The sequence below is a fragment of the Oryctolagus cuniculus genome, chromosome 17 (genome assembly GCF_964237555.1).
Source record: "Oryctolagus cuniculus chromosome 17, mOryCun1.1, whole genome shotgun sequence".
Lineage (NCBI taxonomy): Eukaryota > Metazoa > Chordata > Mammalia > Lagomorpha > Leporidae > Oryctolagus > Oryctolagus cuniculus.
Window position 1 is genome coordinate 6,451,604 of NC_091448.1, and position 18,093 is coordinate 6,469,696.

Genomic DNA, 18,093 nt, shown 5'->3' on the forward strand with positions numbered 1-18,093 from the left:
ATGTGCCTTGGCACGGACTCCACTTTCTTGGCCTTGTGTGTGTCCCTGGCCTCCCTTTGTCCCGCTCCGGGCCTTTCTAGACTTTGGAAAGCCGGCTGTGGGGAAGGGGAAGCTGGAATCCAGGGGCAGACCGGCCCCAGTCCCCCACCCCCGGGTCTCTTCTGCTCCAGGAAGGGTGCTGGGGGTTCCCGCCCGTGGGAGAGGCTGGGAAGCCGGCGAGGCCTTTGGGAGACGGTTTGCAGGCCCAGGCTGGCGAGGGAGCCGAGGGGCTCGGGGCGCGTCCGTCCCCGTGCAGCGCGGCGGCTGGCAGTGCTGCCCTCCGGCGGGTCCCGGAGAGCCGGGCGCCCGCGGCCGTGCAGACGGCTGTGCTGCTGCGGGGCTCGCTCCCAGGCCTGGCGCGGGGCCACCGCCGCCGCCGCCGCCGCCCCCCTCCCGGCGCGCGGGCTGCGCTCCAGTCGCGGCCACGGGGTAGCGCTCGGCCCCCCTCTCCGCGTCTCCGCCTCCGCCGCGCTCGTCCCCGGCTCACGCTGCCCCCGCAGCTCCAGCGCGGCGCAGGCAGAAGCGGCTCTCAGGACGCCGAGCCCGCGGGAAGCGGCGGGCGGCGGGCTCGGCGAGCGGCGGCAGCGCGGCTCCTCCAGGCCGACCGTGAGGCGAACGTGGCGGGCTCCGCGCCCCCGGAGCCGGAGCTGCCTGCCGGGCTCTCCGTGCGTCTCGCCGAGAGCGCCGGTCCGGGTGCGGCGGAGGGCAGAGCGGCCGATCTTCATCCTTGGCCGGGCGGGAGGCTGCGCGCCCGGGCGCCGGCGACAGCCGGGGCTGCCCAGCCCAGCAGCTGCCCCCGCCGCCCAGCCGCCGGCGCGGACATGGGCGCGCGGAGCTGCGCGCCGAGCCGCGGGACCCGCAAAGTTTGCTAGGCGGCTGGGCGCGGAGCCGAGGGCGCGCCTGGCCCCGGCGTCCCCGGAGCGGACAGCGAGCGTCCGGATTCGGCGCGAGGGCTGTGCAGCCGAGAGGAGGCGGCTTGGCCCCGCCAGATGTCGCCTGCAAAGTTCGAGAAGAAAACTTCAGCTCCAGGGAGACCCGGCCCGTTATGCTAACTGCGCCCCCCGCCACTGGCACCTCTGAAGGGACCCCCACATCCTCGTCTGCCGCCGCCGCGCGCGGCTCCGGCTGCGTCCCGGGGCCCCCGCGCCTGGAACGGCGGTGACCGCGTCTGCCCGGAGAACCCAGCCGGGGGGCGGGGAGGGGGGCGGGGGGCGGGCAACGTGGCCGCGGGAGGAAGTTTCCCGAAGTTGTCCGTTTATTCCGGAGCGTGGCCAGCGACCCGGCCGGACCGCGGAGGCCGCCCTGCCTGAGAGAAGAAGTGGGAGTTGGGGCGCGGAGGGAGGGAGGCGCCCCGAGTCCGCGAGGGCGGCTGTGCCTTTCTCTTTTGCGCGCCCGTCGCCTTCCGGGCGCGCCGCCGGGACCGGACTTGGACAGAAGGGAGGAAGGGACTGGGGTCGCCAGAGCTGCCCCCCCCCACCCTCCCACCCCCCCGCGCAGCGCACGAGCCCGGAGCTGCGTGGACTCCTGGGACCAAGCCACGGGGTGCAGGACCCCAGCCGGATTATAAAGCAGGGCGGAGAGGACTGGGACCCCGGAGGCCCCCTCTCCAGACTGGTCACCATGTGGCGGCTGCTGATCTGGACGCTGCTGGCTCTGCATCGGATCCGCGTGGCCGGAGCCCAAGGTATGGGGCCGAGCCCCTGTCGGTTGGGGAAGGGGCTGGAGGGGGGCGGCGGTCTCTTGGACCTCGGGCTTGGCCTCGGTGGAGCCCCCTCCGGGGAGTTTCAAGTCGACCCCACCCTGAGTTTGGGGTCGTTCGGGGTGGGGCAGGCTCTCTGAGACCTGTGGCTTCTGAATGAGCGGGAGACGGGGGTCGTCCTGGTGGGGAGGGGGCGCTCGCTCTCTGCCGCCCTCCGCGGGTGCCCTCCGGCCGGTGTGGGAGGGGAGCTCCGATCCGTGCCTGGCTCCACGGAGCTCCGCAGGCCGGGCTCCCCGCTCCCGGGTCAGTGTCCGCGGGGAAGGGCAAGGCCCCGCCGGGCAGGCGCTGACCGCCCCGGGACTCGGGAGCGGGGCCAGAGGAGTCGTGAGCTGGGTGCCGGGTGGGTCGCGCCGGGAGGGCAGCGCCCGGCTTGGCCACGTACCGGGGTCTGCGCCCGGCCTCCGGGGCTGGGGGTGCTTGGAGGCGCGGGCCTGGAGCCGGGGTCGCGAGCGCAGTCGTGCGACCCCCCGAGGGGTGGTGCCGGGGGAGGGTCTGCGGCCTCCTCTCCCGCCCCCGAACGCACCCAGCGCCCCGCCCCTGCCGGCCGCCTCCACAGGTCGCTCGATTGTCTGGGCTGCGGCGGCGTTAGCCGGCGCCGGCCCGGAGCCGCCTTGCGGGCGGGAGGCGGGTGGTCTGCGGCCCGGGGGTGTGATGCGCGCGGCCCCCTCCCGGGGCAGATCCCGGGACGTGGCCCCAGTCCCCGGGCGCTGGGCGGCGGCTCCGGCTCTTCCTCGCCTTTGGGGTCCGCTGATCGCGACTGCGGAGCCAGCAGAGTCCGAGCGGCGCCTGCTGGAGGAGGAGGGAGGCGAGGCCGGCCCTGGAGCTCCGGCGCTCGCCGGCTGGGCTTTCCCTCTTCCCGGCTGGAGAGCGGCCCCCGACCCGCCTCGGGGCGCCGGGTGGGGGCGGTGGTCTGCAGCCTGTGGGGCCGTGGCGCCTGCGGGGTAAAAGGGACCCCCGTGCGCTCCGCGCGGGGCAGTTCCCAAATCAGAGAAATGAAAATGATCAGTTCTCCTCAGCAGGGTGGCGGGGAGGGTTTTACGAGGTAATTTACGGAAAAGCACTTAGAAATTCTGTAACGAGCTCCATAAATGTAAGGTAATAAAAGTTATTATTTTTATGGTCATCATAAAATATTCCAGTAGGCGGGGACCTCGGAGGTCGCCTGATTCTAGTAACCATTTGTCAGGTGGGGAAACTGAGGCTCTGAGGCATTCAGTGGCTTGCCCAGGGACGTTCTGTGGTTCCCACCCCCTCCCCACCCAGGCAGGATCAGGCCTGGGACCTCGCAGCTCCTCTCGCTGGCACCAGGACCCACCGGACACCCCGTGGGTGGGACCCAGCTTGGCAAGGTCCCCAGAGGACAGTGACCTGGCGAACACGAGTGGGCTACAGTCTGCCCTGGGCCACCTGCCAGGCAGATTTCTCTAGAGATGCCCACGGCCAGGAGATGAGGGGGGCTGGGGGAGCACCCCTGCCTGGACCCTTTCGACTTTGTCACTCCCTGACTCCCACAGGGACAGGTGGCTCCCCTCAGTTCTCTTCAGTCCCATCAGTCCCTGGGGCACCTGCCTGCCTTTCCTTCCAGGTCATGGTGCCCCTTTCTGCCCCCTCCTCCACCTGCCCCAGCTCCACACCTGCCCCCATCCACCTGGGGCCGGGACCCCAGGCCGCCTCCTGTCCGCAGCTGCCCAAGGGAGGGCCCAGCCCGTCAGAAGCAGTGATGGTCTCTGTGATGGGTGCACTCCCTGTTGGCATGTGGCCGCTGCCTTTTTGAGCACTGGGCCGCCCAGGTCTGGGCCGCGCCGTTTGTGTTCCCCACCTCTGAGCGCCCTTCCCGGCATCAGGGCCTGCCCTCGGCATTTCTCTCCAGGGGTGAGCCTTGCGGAGGAGTGCGGGTACACAGCCTCTGGGCTTGGGGCTGTGCTGGGTTGGAGTGTTGGAAGGGATGGGGTTAGGATGGGGTCCCTTCTCTTTAGGATTAGAGTGCGTCTCCTCGGGTCAGTGGCCTTGGGGGGCAGCCCTGTCCCCTCCTAGCCGGTGAGCCCCGTTCCCCAGGTATGACGGACCGAGCAGGTGCACCTCCTCAATAAGACCTCACATTGACCGCCGCTGCTCGTTTCAGGCGGACTGAGCCGCCTTCTCCCTCCAGGTGCTGGACTTGAGCACCCTCACCTGGTTACACCCAGGGCTGCCCCTGGCCATCTCCCCACCCCCCCGGTAGTCTCCCGAGCCAGGTGGGCCGATGTTGCACAAAGCGCATTGCTCCTGGCAGCAGGAGGAAGCAGGGACTCGTGGCCTGGCTTTGCTGCTCAGCTGGAGAGCCTCGGTTTCCTCCCTGTACATTGGGTATATGAGCTCCCATGTGACACAGCTGATAGGGAGATTGGGGATGTGCCGAGGGCGTGGGAGGCCCCAGCGAGTGCCAGGTACATGGACCAAGGCAGGTGTCGCAATGCTTGTTTCAACACCATGAGCCAGGGCACCAGGCAGCGTGGTCCCTGCCACCCACCCGCAGACCTTGGGTGCCTTTTCCTCACTCAGGCGCTGCCCCCAGCTTCCTTCCACGGCTGCAGGACTGTGTCTCAAAGACCGGCCCTGAGCTCTTGGCTCCCAGGCCCCTAGTGCAATGCAGACTCCTGGGCCCCATCCCCGGGTGCCGATTGCAAAGGTCTGGAAGTCAGTATTTTAGCAAGCACCTCGCGAGGCTGGCCTCCAGGGCCCTGCAGGCTGGGGGGGGGGGGGGGCAGCAGCAGCCTAGCAGCCATCTAGAAGGTTCTTTCCAAGGAACCATGCCTGGGTTTGTGAGAACAACAGGGAGGCTGAGCTGGGTGAAGCCGGCGGAGGAAAGACCCTGAAGGAGAACCGGAGACCTCGGCTCCCGCGGCTCACGGAGGGCTCCGAGGGGAGAAAGTTTAGTGCTGGGAGCTAATCACAATAAAAGCCGAACAGCACACGCGGGAGCGGGATGAAAGTTTAATTACATGGTGTGGCTAAGCTGTAATTATTAATTACTGACAGCAAAAAATAACTTATCGATCAGGGCCTCTTGCTAATTACCAGGAGGGCGAGTGTCGTGTTTGCCTCGGGCTCCGCCGTCATGAGCCCTGCACGGGAGCCGGCTGGGAGGCGTCCTGCTCTCTCTGCCTTCTCCCATGCCTCCTGGTTTCAGTCGGGGGAGTCTGGAACGTTCTAGCAATGGTTTGATGAGTGATAGGGTCAGGCACGACCACTGGCGGCGGGAAGTCCCCCTGCCTGGGAGGGAGAGTCAGGACCCCCACCCAAGAGCCCACATCACAGGGCAGCCTGACACCTGCCTGGAAACCCTTCCTGGCGAGTATTTGCTCTGCAAATACTTATCGACTGCCTCTCCCTTATGTCCTCCGCTGGAAGGCTGGGAAGGGGCCGAGAACCTCGTCTGATCAGAGGAGGGAGGCTGGGCAGGAGGCCAGATTCCTTACAGCAGCTCTCTGTTTAAGCAGTGCCTGGTGTGTTAAAGTGCACACTGGAATGCATTTGACTTTGTGCCACAGGAGGGAGCAGGGCCAGGGGAACGGGCCCGTCCTCCGGGCTGAGGACTAGCGGGAGCCTTGCGCTGCACTTGGAGGACACACGGAACATCACCCAGCACCCTCCCGGCTCCACAAACCGCACAAGTCCCGCCTGGTCTCTGCGCGCCGGCCCTTTGTGAAGGCGGACTCCTGCTCTCGCAAGGCCAGCTGGCCGTGGGTTTCGCTCTGTGCCGGTGAAGAGAGGGGTCGTGGTGTGGCTGTGATGGAGGGAGCCCTCTGGTTGGCCTGGACCCTGCCCCCACACACCCCTGCTGACTGGCCGCTCAGGAGTCAGGATCCTGGGTGGGAACTGACAGTGGGTGTCAGTGTGCTGCCTGTAGGATTTCCACCCCGCCCCTCCCCCCTGAGCACGTGGCTGCCGCCAGCCCTGGATTTGCCTACGGCGGTGGGAATTAGTCATCGTAATGCGGGGCCTTGGGATGCCAATAGCAACAAATGGGCCAGCAGTGGTTGCCGGCAGCGGCTGCCGCCTGTGATGGAAAGGAAACAAGCCCGTTGCTGAGACATCCCGTCCTCCCACCCCTGCCGTCCACGTGCCGGGCACAGGCAGGGCCCGTGAGCAGTGCGGAGCCAGGGACTGTCTGGAGCTGCCCAGGGTCCTGGGGTGCCAGGCAGGCAGGCAGGGGAGCTGCGGAGCCCGCATCATCAGGCTCCCAGGGCTGGGTGTCTAGAGCGGCCGGGTGATGTCCCCCCGCCTGGCTTCCATCCTCCCCTGGGCGATGCTGCTCTGAGCCTCTGTTTTCTCATCTGTAGAATGGGGAAATCGAGTTTGGGATGAGTGTTAGCCGTCACGTGGGGTTGTTGTGGATGATGAAGTGGGAGGAGCCAGATCCCCATGTTCTTAATGTTAAGTGCGCCCGTGTCCTAACCACTGCTCTCCCCTCCCCTCACACAAGCCACCACCTCCACGGCCTCCTGGTCGTGTCATCCTTGTAGACAGCACCTCTGCGTTCCTGGAGCCCGCCACGTACGCCCTGGGGCGGGACGCTCCTGCTGCCCCCACGGCTGTGTCCGCCCACTCTGTGTGCCCACGGCTGCTGCTCTCTGCCTCTCATCACTGTGGTCTCCCCAACCGCACGTGGATTTCAGATTTTCCACCCTGGGATCTTCTCTGTCATCCACCTGCATCTTCTCCCTGCCCACCCTAGAACTCCTGTCGGCAGGAGGTGGGGGGGGGGGCGGTTCTGCTTCTGGGTGAGTTCACGGCTGGGTGCGTCACAGCCATTATCTGCGTCCAGTGCCTCGTGACTCCAGCACGTGGGCAGACTGGTGCTCAACAAGGATAAAGGCCCCCAGGTTCTGCAGCCGGGCGGTCAGGGAGTCGGGATTCGGACCCTGCTTCGTGATCTGCCCTCTTCCTGTTGTCCCAAGCCACCCTGCCCTCCACAGCCTCCGTCACCATCTTCCCAGCGACCAGAGATGTCCCGCAGTGGTACTGCACCGAGACCTGGGGAGACCAGAGAAGGCTGCAGAGTTTGGAATCTCCCCATCTCCCCCCCCCCCGCCTCCAGCTCTCTCCTCCTGTGCCTTGTCCCCTCCCTGGGGTAGGGGTGTCCCCAGGCTCTTTGAGGGACCTCCTTCAGGTCACTCGGGCATTCTTGGCTGGTTTGCGGCTGACCAAGCCGCACAGGAGACTTCTAAGTGGAATGCAATGTGGGCTGGGGGAGGGAGGAGGGGGAGAGGCACCGTGCGACACCACGTGGGAAGCTGGTAGCAATGCAGACCGACAGGACATTTTGGTGAAGTCATAATCCCAAGGGCAGAAAGTGCAGTTTGCCGTCACTTGGGGCGATGTTATAGTGTTATTTGCCATAGCTTCCTGGGCAGACGGGTGACCGTCCAGGGCCTTCCAGAGCCAGGACCCTAGAAACTTCTGCCTGGGCCCCTCTGTCCAGATACCAACCAGGGAGGCGGTTGTTGGGGTGCCCAGATCTGGGCAGTGGGCACCCGTACTCCTGGGTCGTCACCACGTACGGCAGTGCCTGCCCGTGAACTGTCAGCACCAGACGGTGACAGTGGAGGGCACAGGGAGACAGCACAGCGTCCAGGGACCCTGAATCGCCGACGACTCCCCGGGTTCCCGCCCTACCTGCCGTTCGCTGCTTGGATGAGTTCCACAGCCTCTCTGTGCCTTGGTCTGAGTATCTGCAAAGTGGGGGTAACAGTGGGACTTCATGGGGTCCCATGAGATGGGCTTAGGACAGTGCTTAGTGTGTAGTAAACTCTGCGTGGGTGCTTGTCACGTCACTGTTCCGTCTTGGAGTCAGTGAAGCAAGGTCAGCTGTGGGTAACAGGCGCTCTGGGCTCAGAGGTCTTTGCAGCCTTTGTCTTTCCCAGATCTGCCAGTGGCTCCTTAGCTTCCTCCGTTAGGGATCGATTTGTTTGGAGGAGATGGTTGGTCTCCATCTCCAGCTTCGCGTGCGTGTCTGCCACAGAGAGCCCGAGTGGTAAGCCATTACCGGCTGGGTGGACCCGAAGCTGAGTGTTTTCACTGCAGCCTTTTGTAAAACCTCAAATTGCTGTGGGGTGGCTTCCACGGACGTCCCATCTGCGCTCCGGCCCGTGTAGGAGGTTGGCCAGGAAGCATTAGCTTTGTGGATAAGGTTGTTATTGTTGGAGTCGGAGCTGTTAAGTAACGTGCCAAGGTCGTTTGACTCCCAAGAGCCGATGGACGCGGGCCAGCCATGTCCCAGACCAGGGCTCTCGATTTGGCCGATGTCCACCCTCAGGAGCCCCCCGGCCACACGGCCCCAGGGGATCAGGAGTCGTGTCGTCTGGTGTGACCACAGGTGTCTGGTCCTGCTTGGGTGGGCACAGGACAGGGGCTGGTGAGGGCTTCTCCTCTCTCCAAGGGGACTCGGAGCCCTCTCCTGATGTCACCCATCTGCTTGCCCACGGATCTGGATGGTGGGACCTGCCCTGTGACTCCCCGGCTCACAGGCCCTCTGTGGCCTCCACAGAGCTGTCGTGTCCATGGCGTGGCCCCACGTGCTGTTGCAGTGTCAACTCCTCCTTCCCCCTCCACCGGGCTCCCCCCAGAAGCCCATCGGCACCCTTCCCTCCCTTTCTCCCCTCCATGGACCCACATGCCTCTCGTCTTCCCAAAGCCCAGCGTGAAGCCATCCTGGCCACCTGAGATATGGCCTCCGAATGCCCCACACTCAGACTGCTGCAGGTGCACACGTTCCACTGGCACCATGACCTTGTGGATTGTGAATGACCTTTTAATGTGCATGTGTGACTGATTGCTTTAATTATAAACCCTCGAGGTCAAGCAGTAACCCTCCATCAACAAGGGTGGAGGTATTAGGTATCAATGATTTTTCCCAGTTAATTAGCGAACTCTTTAAAGGGGCAGTGGTAAAATTGGAGCAAAGGGAACCCGTGCAGGCCTCAGGGCCACCACTGGGAGTCTCCCGGGGTCCCCCTGGGCCAGGCTTTTAGCCCATGCGGCTGAAAGTTCACTGAAAAGCTGGGGGCATAAATACTGCTTTTTTGGACTCCTCCACGCCGGCGCTAATGGTGGAGCGGAGCAGACACGTGCCCTGGGGGATCTGGCTGTGCCGCGTGAAGCTGCCTGCTCTCTGCGTGACCTTTTCCTTTTTAAGATTTTATTTTTTAAATACGTGGACATTTACATGCTGTTCCATAGTCTGTGTGAATTCGATTTTAACACACAGAGTGAAGTTTGAAAGCAGATGGATCCGGCAAGAAGGTGTGGCGTGTCTGCCCCAAGGCTTCTTAGACCCCCTGGGAGGATGCGTGAAAACCTGGGGTCACATGATCTGTGGGAGTCTCAGACAGATGTTTCACACGCACGCACACGTGCACACACACATGTGCACACACGTGCACACATGTGCACACACGCGCACACACATGTGCGCACACACACATTCCAGTCATCTGTGGTTGAACGTTTTCTATAATGTTTCAGTCGTATGCCTGTCTTTAAAGCAGTTGTACCCCAGCTGTATCCCCGCCACCACAGCTGTCGGCCGTGACTGGTCTGTACGGCGATGCCTCCCGGGGTAGAGAGGTGAGACTCCCGTCCCCAGGCGACCCTGCAGCCTGCAGGGCTGTGTTCTCAGCCAGCCTGCTCCACCCCGTTAGAGGAGGGCCTGTCTCCTGGCCCCTCCCGGGAACCTGCTGCCTCCTAACTTGTAGGCAGCCCCATCACTACCACCACCGATGGAGACATGTCTCTCGAAGACTCCAAGCAGACACTGCTGAAGGTGCAGACTCCTTGATCCTTGATCAAGGGTGTTGGGTCCTAGGTGACCACGTCCACGGCACAGGGCCTTTCTCCGCGGTCCAAGGTGACCACGTCCACGGCACAGGGCCTTTCTCCAGTTAGGAGCCCCTCCAGAAGAGCTGAGGGTGTTCATCAGCCACTTTGCCATTTTGGTCACGAAATATGAGTGGCAGCTAACTTTTGGAGAAAGGGCTCCAGTTTTAGAGGTTCAAGTCCAGGATCGGGCAGCCCCATTGCCGTGGCCTCTGTGAGGGTTGAGTGCGTGGTGAGCTGGGGTGGGGGGGAGAGGGAGAGGGAGGGAGAGAGAGAGAGAGAGAGAGAGAGAGAGAAAGTGGGTTCAACTCGGGCTTCAGTAACTCTGGTGAGCACCGCCTTCCAAGGGCACGCCCCCAGTGGCCTGTCAGCCCACCCCACCTCCTGAACACTGTGACTGGGTTACGGGCCACTGACTTAAGATGCCCTGCAGGAATTTGGGAGCCAGATCCTATTGAAACGCTGGTCCCGAGGGCATTAGCCAAGGACCCTTCTGCAGTATAGTGGCAGGTGTCCCTGTAGCAGCCCCAGGTACCTGCGCTGCCCGGGCTCCGCCTGCATTCCTGGGTGGGGTCAGTCTCCTCCTCCCAGAGGCTCTTGTTCTGTAGGACCCGGACCCCAGGGCCTCCATCGGCCCCAGGCTCCCGCTGGGCAGCCAGCGTTTCCCTGTGGTTTCTCTCCCACGGGCCAGACTCAAGGATTCGAAACCCAGAACAGAGGAGAGGCTTCTGCCCTGGGACGGGGCCTGCAGATTGCGTCTTGTTACTCAGCCAACCCGGGAGTCCCCTCCCCAGGGTGGGGGTGGGGGGTTTAGCACATGTGATGGCTTTGGACAGTTCTGGCCTGTGCAGCCTGGTGACCTTTGACCTCCCCGTTTGGCGCCCCTTCTCCCCGCCCCGGTGCAGCGTCCTCAGGCAGGCAGTGGGTTGGCAAGCAGGCGTCTCGGGGCCCAGAGCTGCCGAGCAGGGCCGAGGGGAGCTCCTCATTAGCTCCGCTCCAAGCTCATTATCAGTGTGCGCATCACTGGGTGAAAAATGGTTGTCGTCAGGACAGTAATAAATACGCGGCTGTCAGTGTTGATGTGATTGCACTAATGAAGAGAGATCAGCCACGGGAGGCGAGCTGCTCCTGGACCTGGCTTCGGGTGGCTGGAGAGCTCTGTCCACTGCCCCAGGGCCCCCGGGGGAAGGGGAAGGTGGGCGCTGGCATTGAACCCCTTCCCCCAAGGCCACGGTGGACGAGGAACCTACGAGGTGCTGGAGACCCTCAGGAGAAGGGAGCGTAGTTCAGCCCGGGCCCTGGGCAGAGCCAGGCGGGACCGGCCTGGTGGACAGTGCGGCTTTTGATGGCCCAGCATCCCTTGTGAGCTCTGGTTCCAGAGCAGGAAGGCGTGGGGACGAACACAAGGCCCATTGTCTGCACCCCTGGCCTGCACCCTGCCCGCTGTGTTAGAACTTATTGTGTCTCCAGGAACTTGGAATGCCCGGCCTCGGGGGTGGGGAGGAGGCCTTGGCCTCCACCTTCTGCCTCTGCTGGGGAGAGCTCCAGGGGCCCTGGGGCCTTGGCCGCTGGCCTGAGCCAAGACACATGTCCTGGGGCTGACGGGTGGGCAGAGCGGAGAAGACTCAGGTTCATTGTAGTGCCTTGGGGGTTCCTGGGGGCTGGAGTACGGGGCGGGGGGGGATGGAAGGGGTGAGGGGTCTCAGGAACTGCATTCTTGGAGCCCAGGCATAGCCCACCAGCTATGGAGGTGAGAGGGTGGCTGGGAGCAGTGGGTCTCACACTTGAGCTGACATTGGCGTCTCCTGGACAGCTTGTTAGAATGCACCTGCCTGGAAACCTCTCATACACAGGCACATGCGCACACACACACACACACAGACCCCCCCCTCACACACACACACACACACACACACACACGCAAACATGGAGACCATCTCTCTACCTCTCGCTCACACACGCACACACACACACAAACATGGAGACCATCTGTCTACCTCTCGCTCACACATGCACACACACACACAATGCTTTGAAGCTGCAGGTCTCGGATGGGGCCTAGGAATGTGCATTTCTGACAGGTTCCCAGGTTTTGCTGCTGCTGTCTTGGGGACCCCACTTTGAGGCCTGGCATACTGGTTTGAAGGAAGGGGCTTCCCCTGGCCCGAGTAGGGTGTCACGGTGGTAGCCGAGCTGAAGGTTTCTGTGCTGGTGGGCCCTGTGTCTGTCTGTCCTGCAGAGACTGGCAGGCTGGAGGGAGGTGGGCCCTGTGTCTGTCTGTCCTGCAGAGACTGGCAGGCTGGAGAGAGGTGGGCCCTGTGTCTGTCTGTCCTGCAGAGACTGGCAGGCTGGAGGGTGGCCACGTAGGACATTGTGTGTGTTACCAAGTGCAGGTGGGGACCCAGTGCACCAGAGGGTGGCCCGAGAACGCTGGCCTATAGAGGGCTTCACAGTCAAGTTGAGGCTTCCCCAGGGGGCACTGGGGCTCGGTGCTCATCCTCGCAGTCACCAAGGGGCAGGTGTGGACAGCAGGTGCACACCTAGCAGCATTCAGTGTCTAATTGTGCTTGGCCCCAGGGACCTTGCACCGTCTCACAGAGGCCTGGCACTGGGAGAGAAGCACGGCCAATTTGTCCAGCTACACCCCCGTGTGATGAGCAGGTGCACCTGGGCTTTGCTCACTTCCCTGACCCCTCCTCTGCCCCCAGCAGCAGTAGGTGTGCTGGAACTCCATCTCCGAGGCCAGATTGCACAGGGCCCCCTCATTCCCAGAGGCGGACATGGGACTGAGGGAGAGAGGGAGGTGTCCCAAGGCACAGAGCTCGGGAGCCTGGGTTGCAGGCCCCGCCCCTACCGGTGCTGGCCAAGGTGTTCTCATTGGCTAGAAAGCAGCCTGTGGTGGCCTGAGGTTGCTATGCCTCCCTCTTCCGGGCTGCATACTCCACGCGGGCATCTGAGCTGTGAGGATGGTCAGATCAGCAGGATGGGGAGTGGCAGGGCTGTAAGGCACGGGGAGCCTCAAAAGCCAGCAGGAGGCCAGAGCACCCAGGCACGGGCAGTCCAGCCCTTGGGCACAGCTGCCAGCCTTTGGCTGGGGGAGGAGGCAGGCCGGGGAGCAGCTGCTGGGGTGTGGAGGAGCCAACTCGCAGCATGTGGAGGGATGTCATCCTGCGGTTGTCAGTGCACTGCCCTGAGTTCCAAGTGACTCCCAGAGCTCGGGGACGGACTAGAAGCTCCAAGCCCTGCCCACGGTCTCGTGTGCCCAGGGCCAAGAGCCAGGAGGCACAGGGGAGTTCATGTTGAGTGGGAGGCTGCCAGGGAACTTCCTCCCACCCCGGCGGTTGGCACTGGAGTCAGAGAAGGGGGACGGGATGTGAGGGAGTAGCCATCGGCACAGCGTCAGGGGCCGGCCCCGGGCGCCTCCCTCCTGCCTCCGTGTTCACCGGATGTTAACACTCACCCTCTCCGGGGAGACCCTGGGCGCACATGAGGGGGCATCTGAGTGGATGAAATGCGGCGACGGTCGCTGCTCCCCGCTGGCCGGGCTCTGTCCATGTGCCTCCCCCAACCCCGCCCCCCTAACCTGTGTTTAAATCTGCTACCGCCCTGGGCGTCTGGATGAGACCGCCCCAGGCACCAAGGCAATGGGGCAGAAGAGCGAGTTTATCTGGGCTGATTTTGTGACGATGTCCTGAGGTCTCGTGTCCCCTGCCAGCCCTGACCTCTGCTAGCGGGGCCGTGCCCAGTACCGTGGTTTTCAACTCCTAGGTAAATCCAAAGCCCTTGAGTGTGCACACCATGGACCAGGCCCCTGGGGCCGAGACTTGCCCCCCCCACAAGCTCCCCCTTCCTGACCTCCGAGAGCATGCTGGGCCCGAGGAAGCCCAGCTGCCGGTCCTGCCCCAGGCTTCACATTCCTCCCCCAGCCTTGCCTGGTGCTGGCACCTGTCTCCAGGGGGACGGCGGTCCCAGAGGCATGAATGCCGGCTCTGAGCCCGGCACCAGGCTTGAGTAATGAGGGGCTGTGGCGGGATAGGGGGAAGGGGCCGCCCCTCCGAGCTGGGGCTTCCGGACCATGCCCAAGCTCCTCAATTAAGTTGTCCTGGCTTTTCCCTTGTCCTTCGACCAATCCCAGAAGCAAAGGGAGGGCTTGGCTCAGGTCGCAGGGCACCCTGGGGACAGGCTGGCACAGCTGACCACCATGCATCCGCCCAGCCCTCGGGGCTTGGGTGGTGTTGGGGTAGAGCTTTCCCTGGAGAGGTCGGGCCCTGGGGACAGCTGGCCCTGTCCTCCCCTGCCAGCCTCCCCACCTGTGCCCACACACCGGGGAGGCCATGCCCGTCCGCTGTCCAGGTGTCACTTTCCCAGCCCGCTCAGGTCCTCTTTCCTCGCTCCTGTCTCTCCTAGAGTTTTCCAGTGCTCCGGGCAGCGGCCGCCCTGGAGGTGTGGGCCTGCACCAGCCTGCCCCACAAACCCTGCTCTGTCTGGCTTAGCCCTGCTGCTCAGTCCCATGCCACGGGAGCCGCTCTGAAACAGGGGCCAGCCCTGGCACGTTCCCCAACCCCTGGCAGCACCAGGATGTAATTTGTAGGGTCCAGTGCAAGACGAGACGTGGGTCTCTCATTAGAAAAATTGTTACATCTCTCAAGCCAGTGTCTGGGAAGCATTACCCCGAGGGGAGGCCCTTGTGAGTGTTGAGCAGGTGTGGGTGCACAGGTCGCAGGCCCAGCACAGCTGCCCTGCCAGCTCTCCGCAGGCCTGTTTCCTGCTTTGTCAAGTGGAGCTTCCAGCCCTCTGAGAGCCCTGGGCTCTGCCCCCTCCCCTGGTGCTGGACTCCAAGGCAGCGGCCCTCTTGTCTCAGGGCCCAGGGGTAAGACAAGAATGAGGGAGAAGATGGCTAACAAAACCTAGAGACTTCTCCAGGACGGTCCAGTAGTTCATCTTGACCTTGACCGTGGCAGGCTGGGGAGCGGAGGGGCAGAGCTGGGATTCAGCATCTCGGGTGCCTGTCCAGTCCTGCCTGGTATGTGCTGCTATCTTTGCCTCTGGCTCCTTATCTCATGGAAACCCGTGCACAGCATGCCATGGGCTTTGAGGCCAGAACACAGCCTGCCTGGAGGGCTGGCCCCGCTGCTCACAAGCAGTGAGACCTCAGCAAGCTAGGGAACCTCTCCCAGCCTCCATTGCCTCATCTGCAAAATGGGCTAACAACATACACTGCCCAGAAAGGGTGGATCCACTGTGCCTGCTTCCCTCCTGGCCTTGGCTGGCTCTCTGAGGAAGACCCTGCGGGGCTGGGTGCAGCCGCCTGCGGTGGCACTGCCTGGGTCTCCGGGCACACAGCAGGGGCTTAGTGAAGACCCCTGCTTAATTCAGGGCCTGGGGAGGCGACCAGGTCCTTGAGGGACTGAGGGCACCTCGTGCTGGCAGCATCAGCACCACTCAGCGTTGGCTGGGAGTGCAGAACCCCAGGCCCCAGTCTGGCCCTGGTGAGTCGGCGCGTGCAGGTTAAGCTCCCCAGGTGATGGGTGCTCAGTGGTATTGGGGGTGCGGGGGAGCACTGGGTCTCCTGCTGCCGCCGGAGCTGTCTTTAGATTCAAGAGGAGAGACCCTTCTTACCCAGGAGCCTCCGGTTCGGTCTGCGTTCCTAGGGGGCGCGGGGGGCCGGCTTCACACTGCTTTTTGAGCCCCAGTTCTCCGCACTCCCCTGCACCTGCCCCTGCCCCTGCCCCAGCAGTGAAGGCCCTCAGGAGGGAACCCAGAGCCTGAGCCCACCCACCCAGTCCTCCTCCTAGCCAGGCAACCTAGTGGCCGGCTGCCCATCTGCGGTGCTGTCTGCGAGACAGGAAGGACACATGGAAAGGAATCGCCCCCACCGATAAACTCAGCAGCGCCTTCTCCGGGGGATAGCGCGGGGGAGCTCTCGTGGGAGCTCGTCATTTATTTAAGGGGGTCCTGTACACAGTGTGGCTCTATAACTCCCAGGAAAGCACAGGGTGGCCCAGGCTGGACTCACAGGCAGGAGGGAGCTGGGAGTCGGTGGTCCCCGGCCAGTGCTGTGGAGCTGACCCTTTGGGAGTCAGGGGCCCGGCATCAGATAAGATCAGGCACCAGCATTGTCCCCTTACTGCATTGACAGAGCAGAGGGAACTGAATTGGGTTAGGGTACAGCCTCCTCCCTCACCCCAGGGCCCTAGGAGAGAGTTAGGAGTCCCTGTTCCTCTACTCAGCCACTTGATGGGGCCTCAGGCAGTAATAGGCAGAACTGTGGGGGTGGAGGGAGCTAGGACCCAGGAGCCAGACTGCCTCTGTGGCCCTGGGCGAGTGGCTTACCCTCTCCGAGCCTCAGTTTCCCTGCCTGTAAATTGGGCGTGACAGCACTCACGCCGTGACGATTAGCCAAGTTATTTGGACGAGCTCTTTGAAGAGCTTCTGCAAGTAGTGAGCATTACAGAAATAGGCGTTAATAAGTGAGAATAAAATAAGAAGCTGTGTTCAGACGGGGAAGAGATGGCTTCCGGCTGGGGAAGCAGGAAGGACTTAGAGGAAGATGGGACCTTGGAGGAACAGGGCCCGTGGAGCTCCATGGGGCTTGAAGGTGGAGATGCGGGCATGGGAAGAGGGTTTGGGCAGAGCTGCGGGGCAGCCAAGGCCTGCAGATGGACTGTCAGTCAAGTGCAGGACAAGTGAGGTGAGAGGTCAGGAGGGGCAGGTGGTGGAGGCCCTTGGATTCCAAGCTGGCGGCTTTGGTGTCTAGGGCCCCGCCCCGGCTGTTTTCACGTGCGTGCCCGCTCACGTGCAGCCGCTGGGGGTCAGTCTCCCCGACTGCCTCTTGTCTTGAGAACGGGTCTCATTTCCTGCTTCCTTGTGTGCGGCATAGTTTTGCGTGTGTTCTGGACATTGTGATATATTCTGTAGCACTCGCCACAGCCCTGCTCGTGCAGGCTCCGGGCCATCCTAGGTCTGGGAGACGCCTTAAGTGGCTGCTTCCCCCGGGGTCCTTGTCCCTTGGGAGGACCTTGTGAGGCGGGGGGAGAGCTGGTCACCTCCCCTTTGCCAGTCACTGCCACCCTCCCCAGGGTGGGGGTGAGGGGAGGCAATGAGTGGCTTTGGGTCTCAGCACCAGTGCCTCTCTCCCTCCCTACCCAGAACTGTGGGCAGGAAGAGAGAAAAGACTCAGAACTGTCACTTCCTTCCCTGATCCCAGCCCTGAAAGCAACCCCACTTTCTGGAACACAGAAAGGTCAAGCTGTGGGTGAAGAGGGCTATGCGGAGGAGGGAGCAGAGACCCCTGCATGGGCTTGGGGGGTCAGCCTGAAAATGCACAGGGAGACCGTGGGGCGGGGTGGTTCCTGACGTGTCGCTGCCTTCCCCGCACCTCTTGGGCTGACCGCTCGGTTCAGCAGAGTGGGCATCAGCTCATAGCTAAGCCGGAGTGAGGCCAGGGAGCACCTTTTGAAGTCTGGAACCTGGACATGGGGTGGTGGGAGGCCGACACCAGCAGGCAGGTGGATTGCTGTGTGGGTCTGTGCCACGGGTGGATTGTTGTGTGGGTTCCGTGGCTGAGACACTTGCTGTGTGGGTCTGTGCCACGCCCCTCCTCGCAGTCCTGTGGCTGAGACACACCGACCTGGTTCTGGAGAGGAGACCCGACAGCCTTTGTCCCTTGGTCGCTGGGTTCTGTGTGTCCAGACCCAAGCGTCTTCATGTTGGTTTTCCCTGGGGTTGGCCGGCCACCTTGGATCTGTGCATTCATGCCCTTCATCCCGTTTGGGGAAATATCTATTATTTCTGCAGTTTGTCTCAGCTCCCTCTGTTCTCCTCCTCAGGTCTCACCAGCAGGGTCTTGGCATCTCCGGCTCCTCCGGTTTCGGTCTCTGCTCTCTGATGCCTTTTACCTTGAGGATGGTCCCGTTTTCCTGGTTCTTTGTATGCAGGAATTTTGAGTGTATTCTGAGCACTGCGATGTGCTATGGAGAATCTGGATTCTGTTGTCTTTCTTCAAAGAGCATTGATGTTATTTTGGCTTTTGTGGGAGTGAACGTCCTGGGTTCACTCTTGTCGATCCATAGCCCAAATCTCAGTTCAGTTCTGTGCCTCCTCAGCTGCGTCCCTGGCACACGTGATAAGCACGTGTGGTTCGAGGATCCGTCCGAGGGGCACGCGTTGTGGCACAGCAGGTGACGCCCCCACCGTGACACAGCATCCATACCAGAGCCCATACCATCCTGGCTGCTCCACTTCCCATCCAGCTCCCTGCTGATGGCCTGGGAAAGCAGCAGACGATGGCCCAAGTGCTTGGGGCCCTGCACCCACGTGGGAGACCCGGATGGAGATCTGGGCTGCTGGCTTTGGCAGCATTTGCGTGAGTGAACCAGCAGGTGGGAGCTGGCTCGCTCGCTCTGTCTCTCTCTTCCTCTCCCACCTTCCCTTCCTCT

The 18,093-nt window shown here is 62.9% G+C and overlaps 1 protein-coding gene across 2 annotated transcripts in view; it reads left to right on the forward strand.

Annotated features, from left to right (window-relative positions):
• Positions 1-1,325: 1,325 nt before the first annotated feature.
• Positions 1,326-18,093, forward strand: part of SDK2 (sidekick cell adhesion molecule 2) — a 237,523-nt gene continuing 220,755 nt past the window's right edge. For both annotated transcript variants that reach the window (XM_051825916.2, XM_070060373.1), the window contains exon 1: positions 1,326-1,723. In XM_051825916.2, coding sequence (XP_051681876.2) covers positions 1,660-1,723 — 64 coding nt within the window. In that variant the 5' untranslated portion in view covers positions 1,326-1,659. The remainder of the gene's footprint in view (positions 1,724-18,093) is intronic.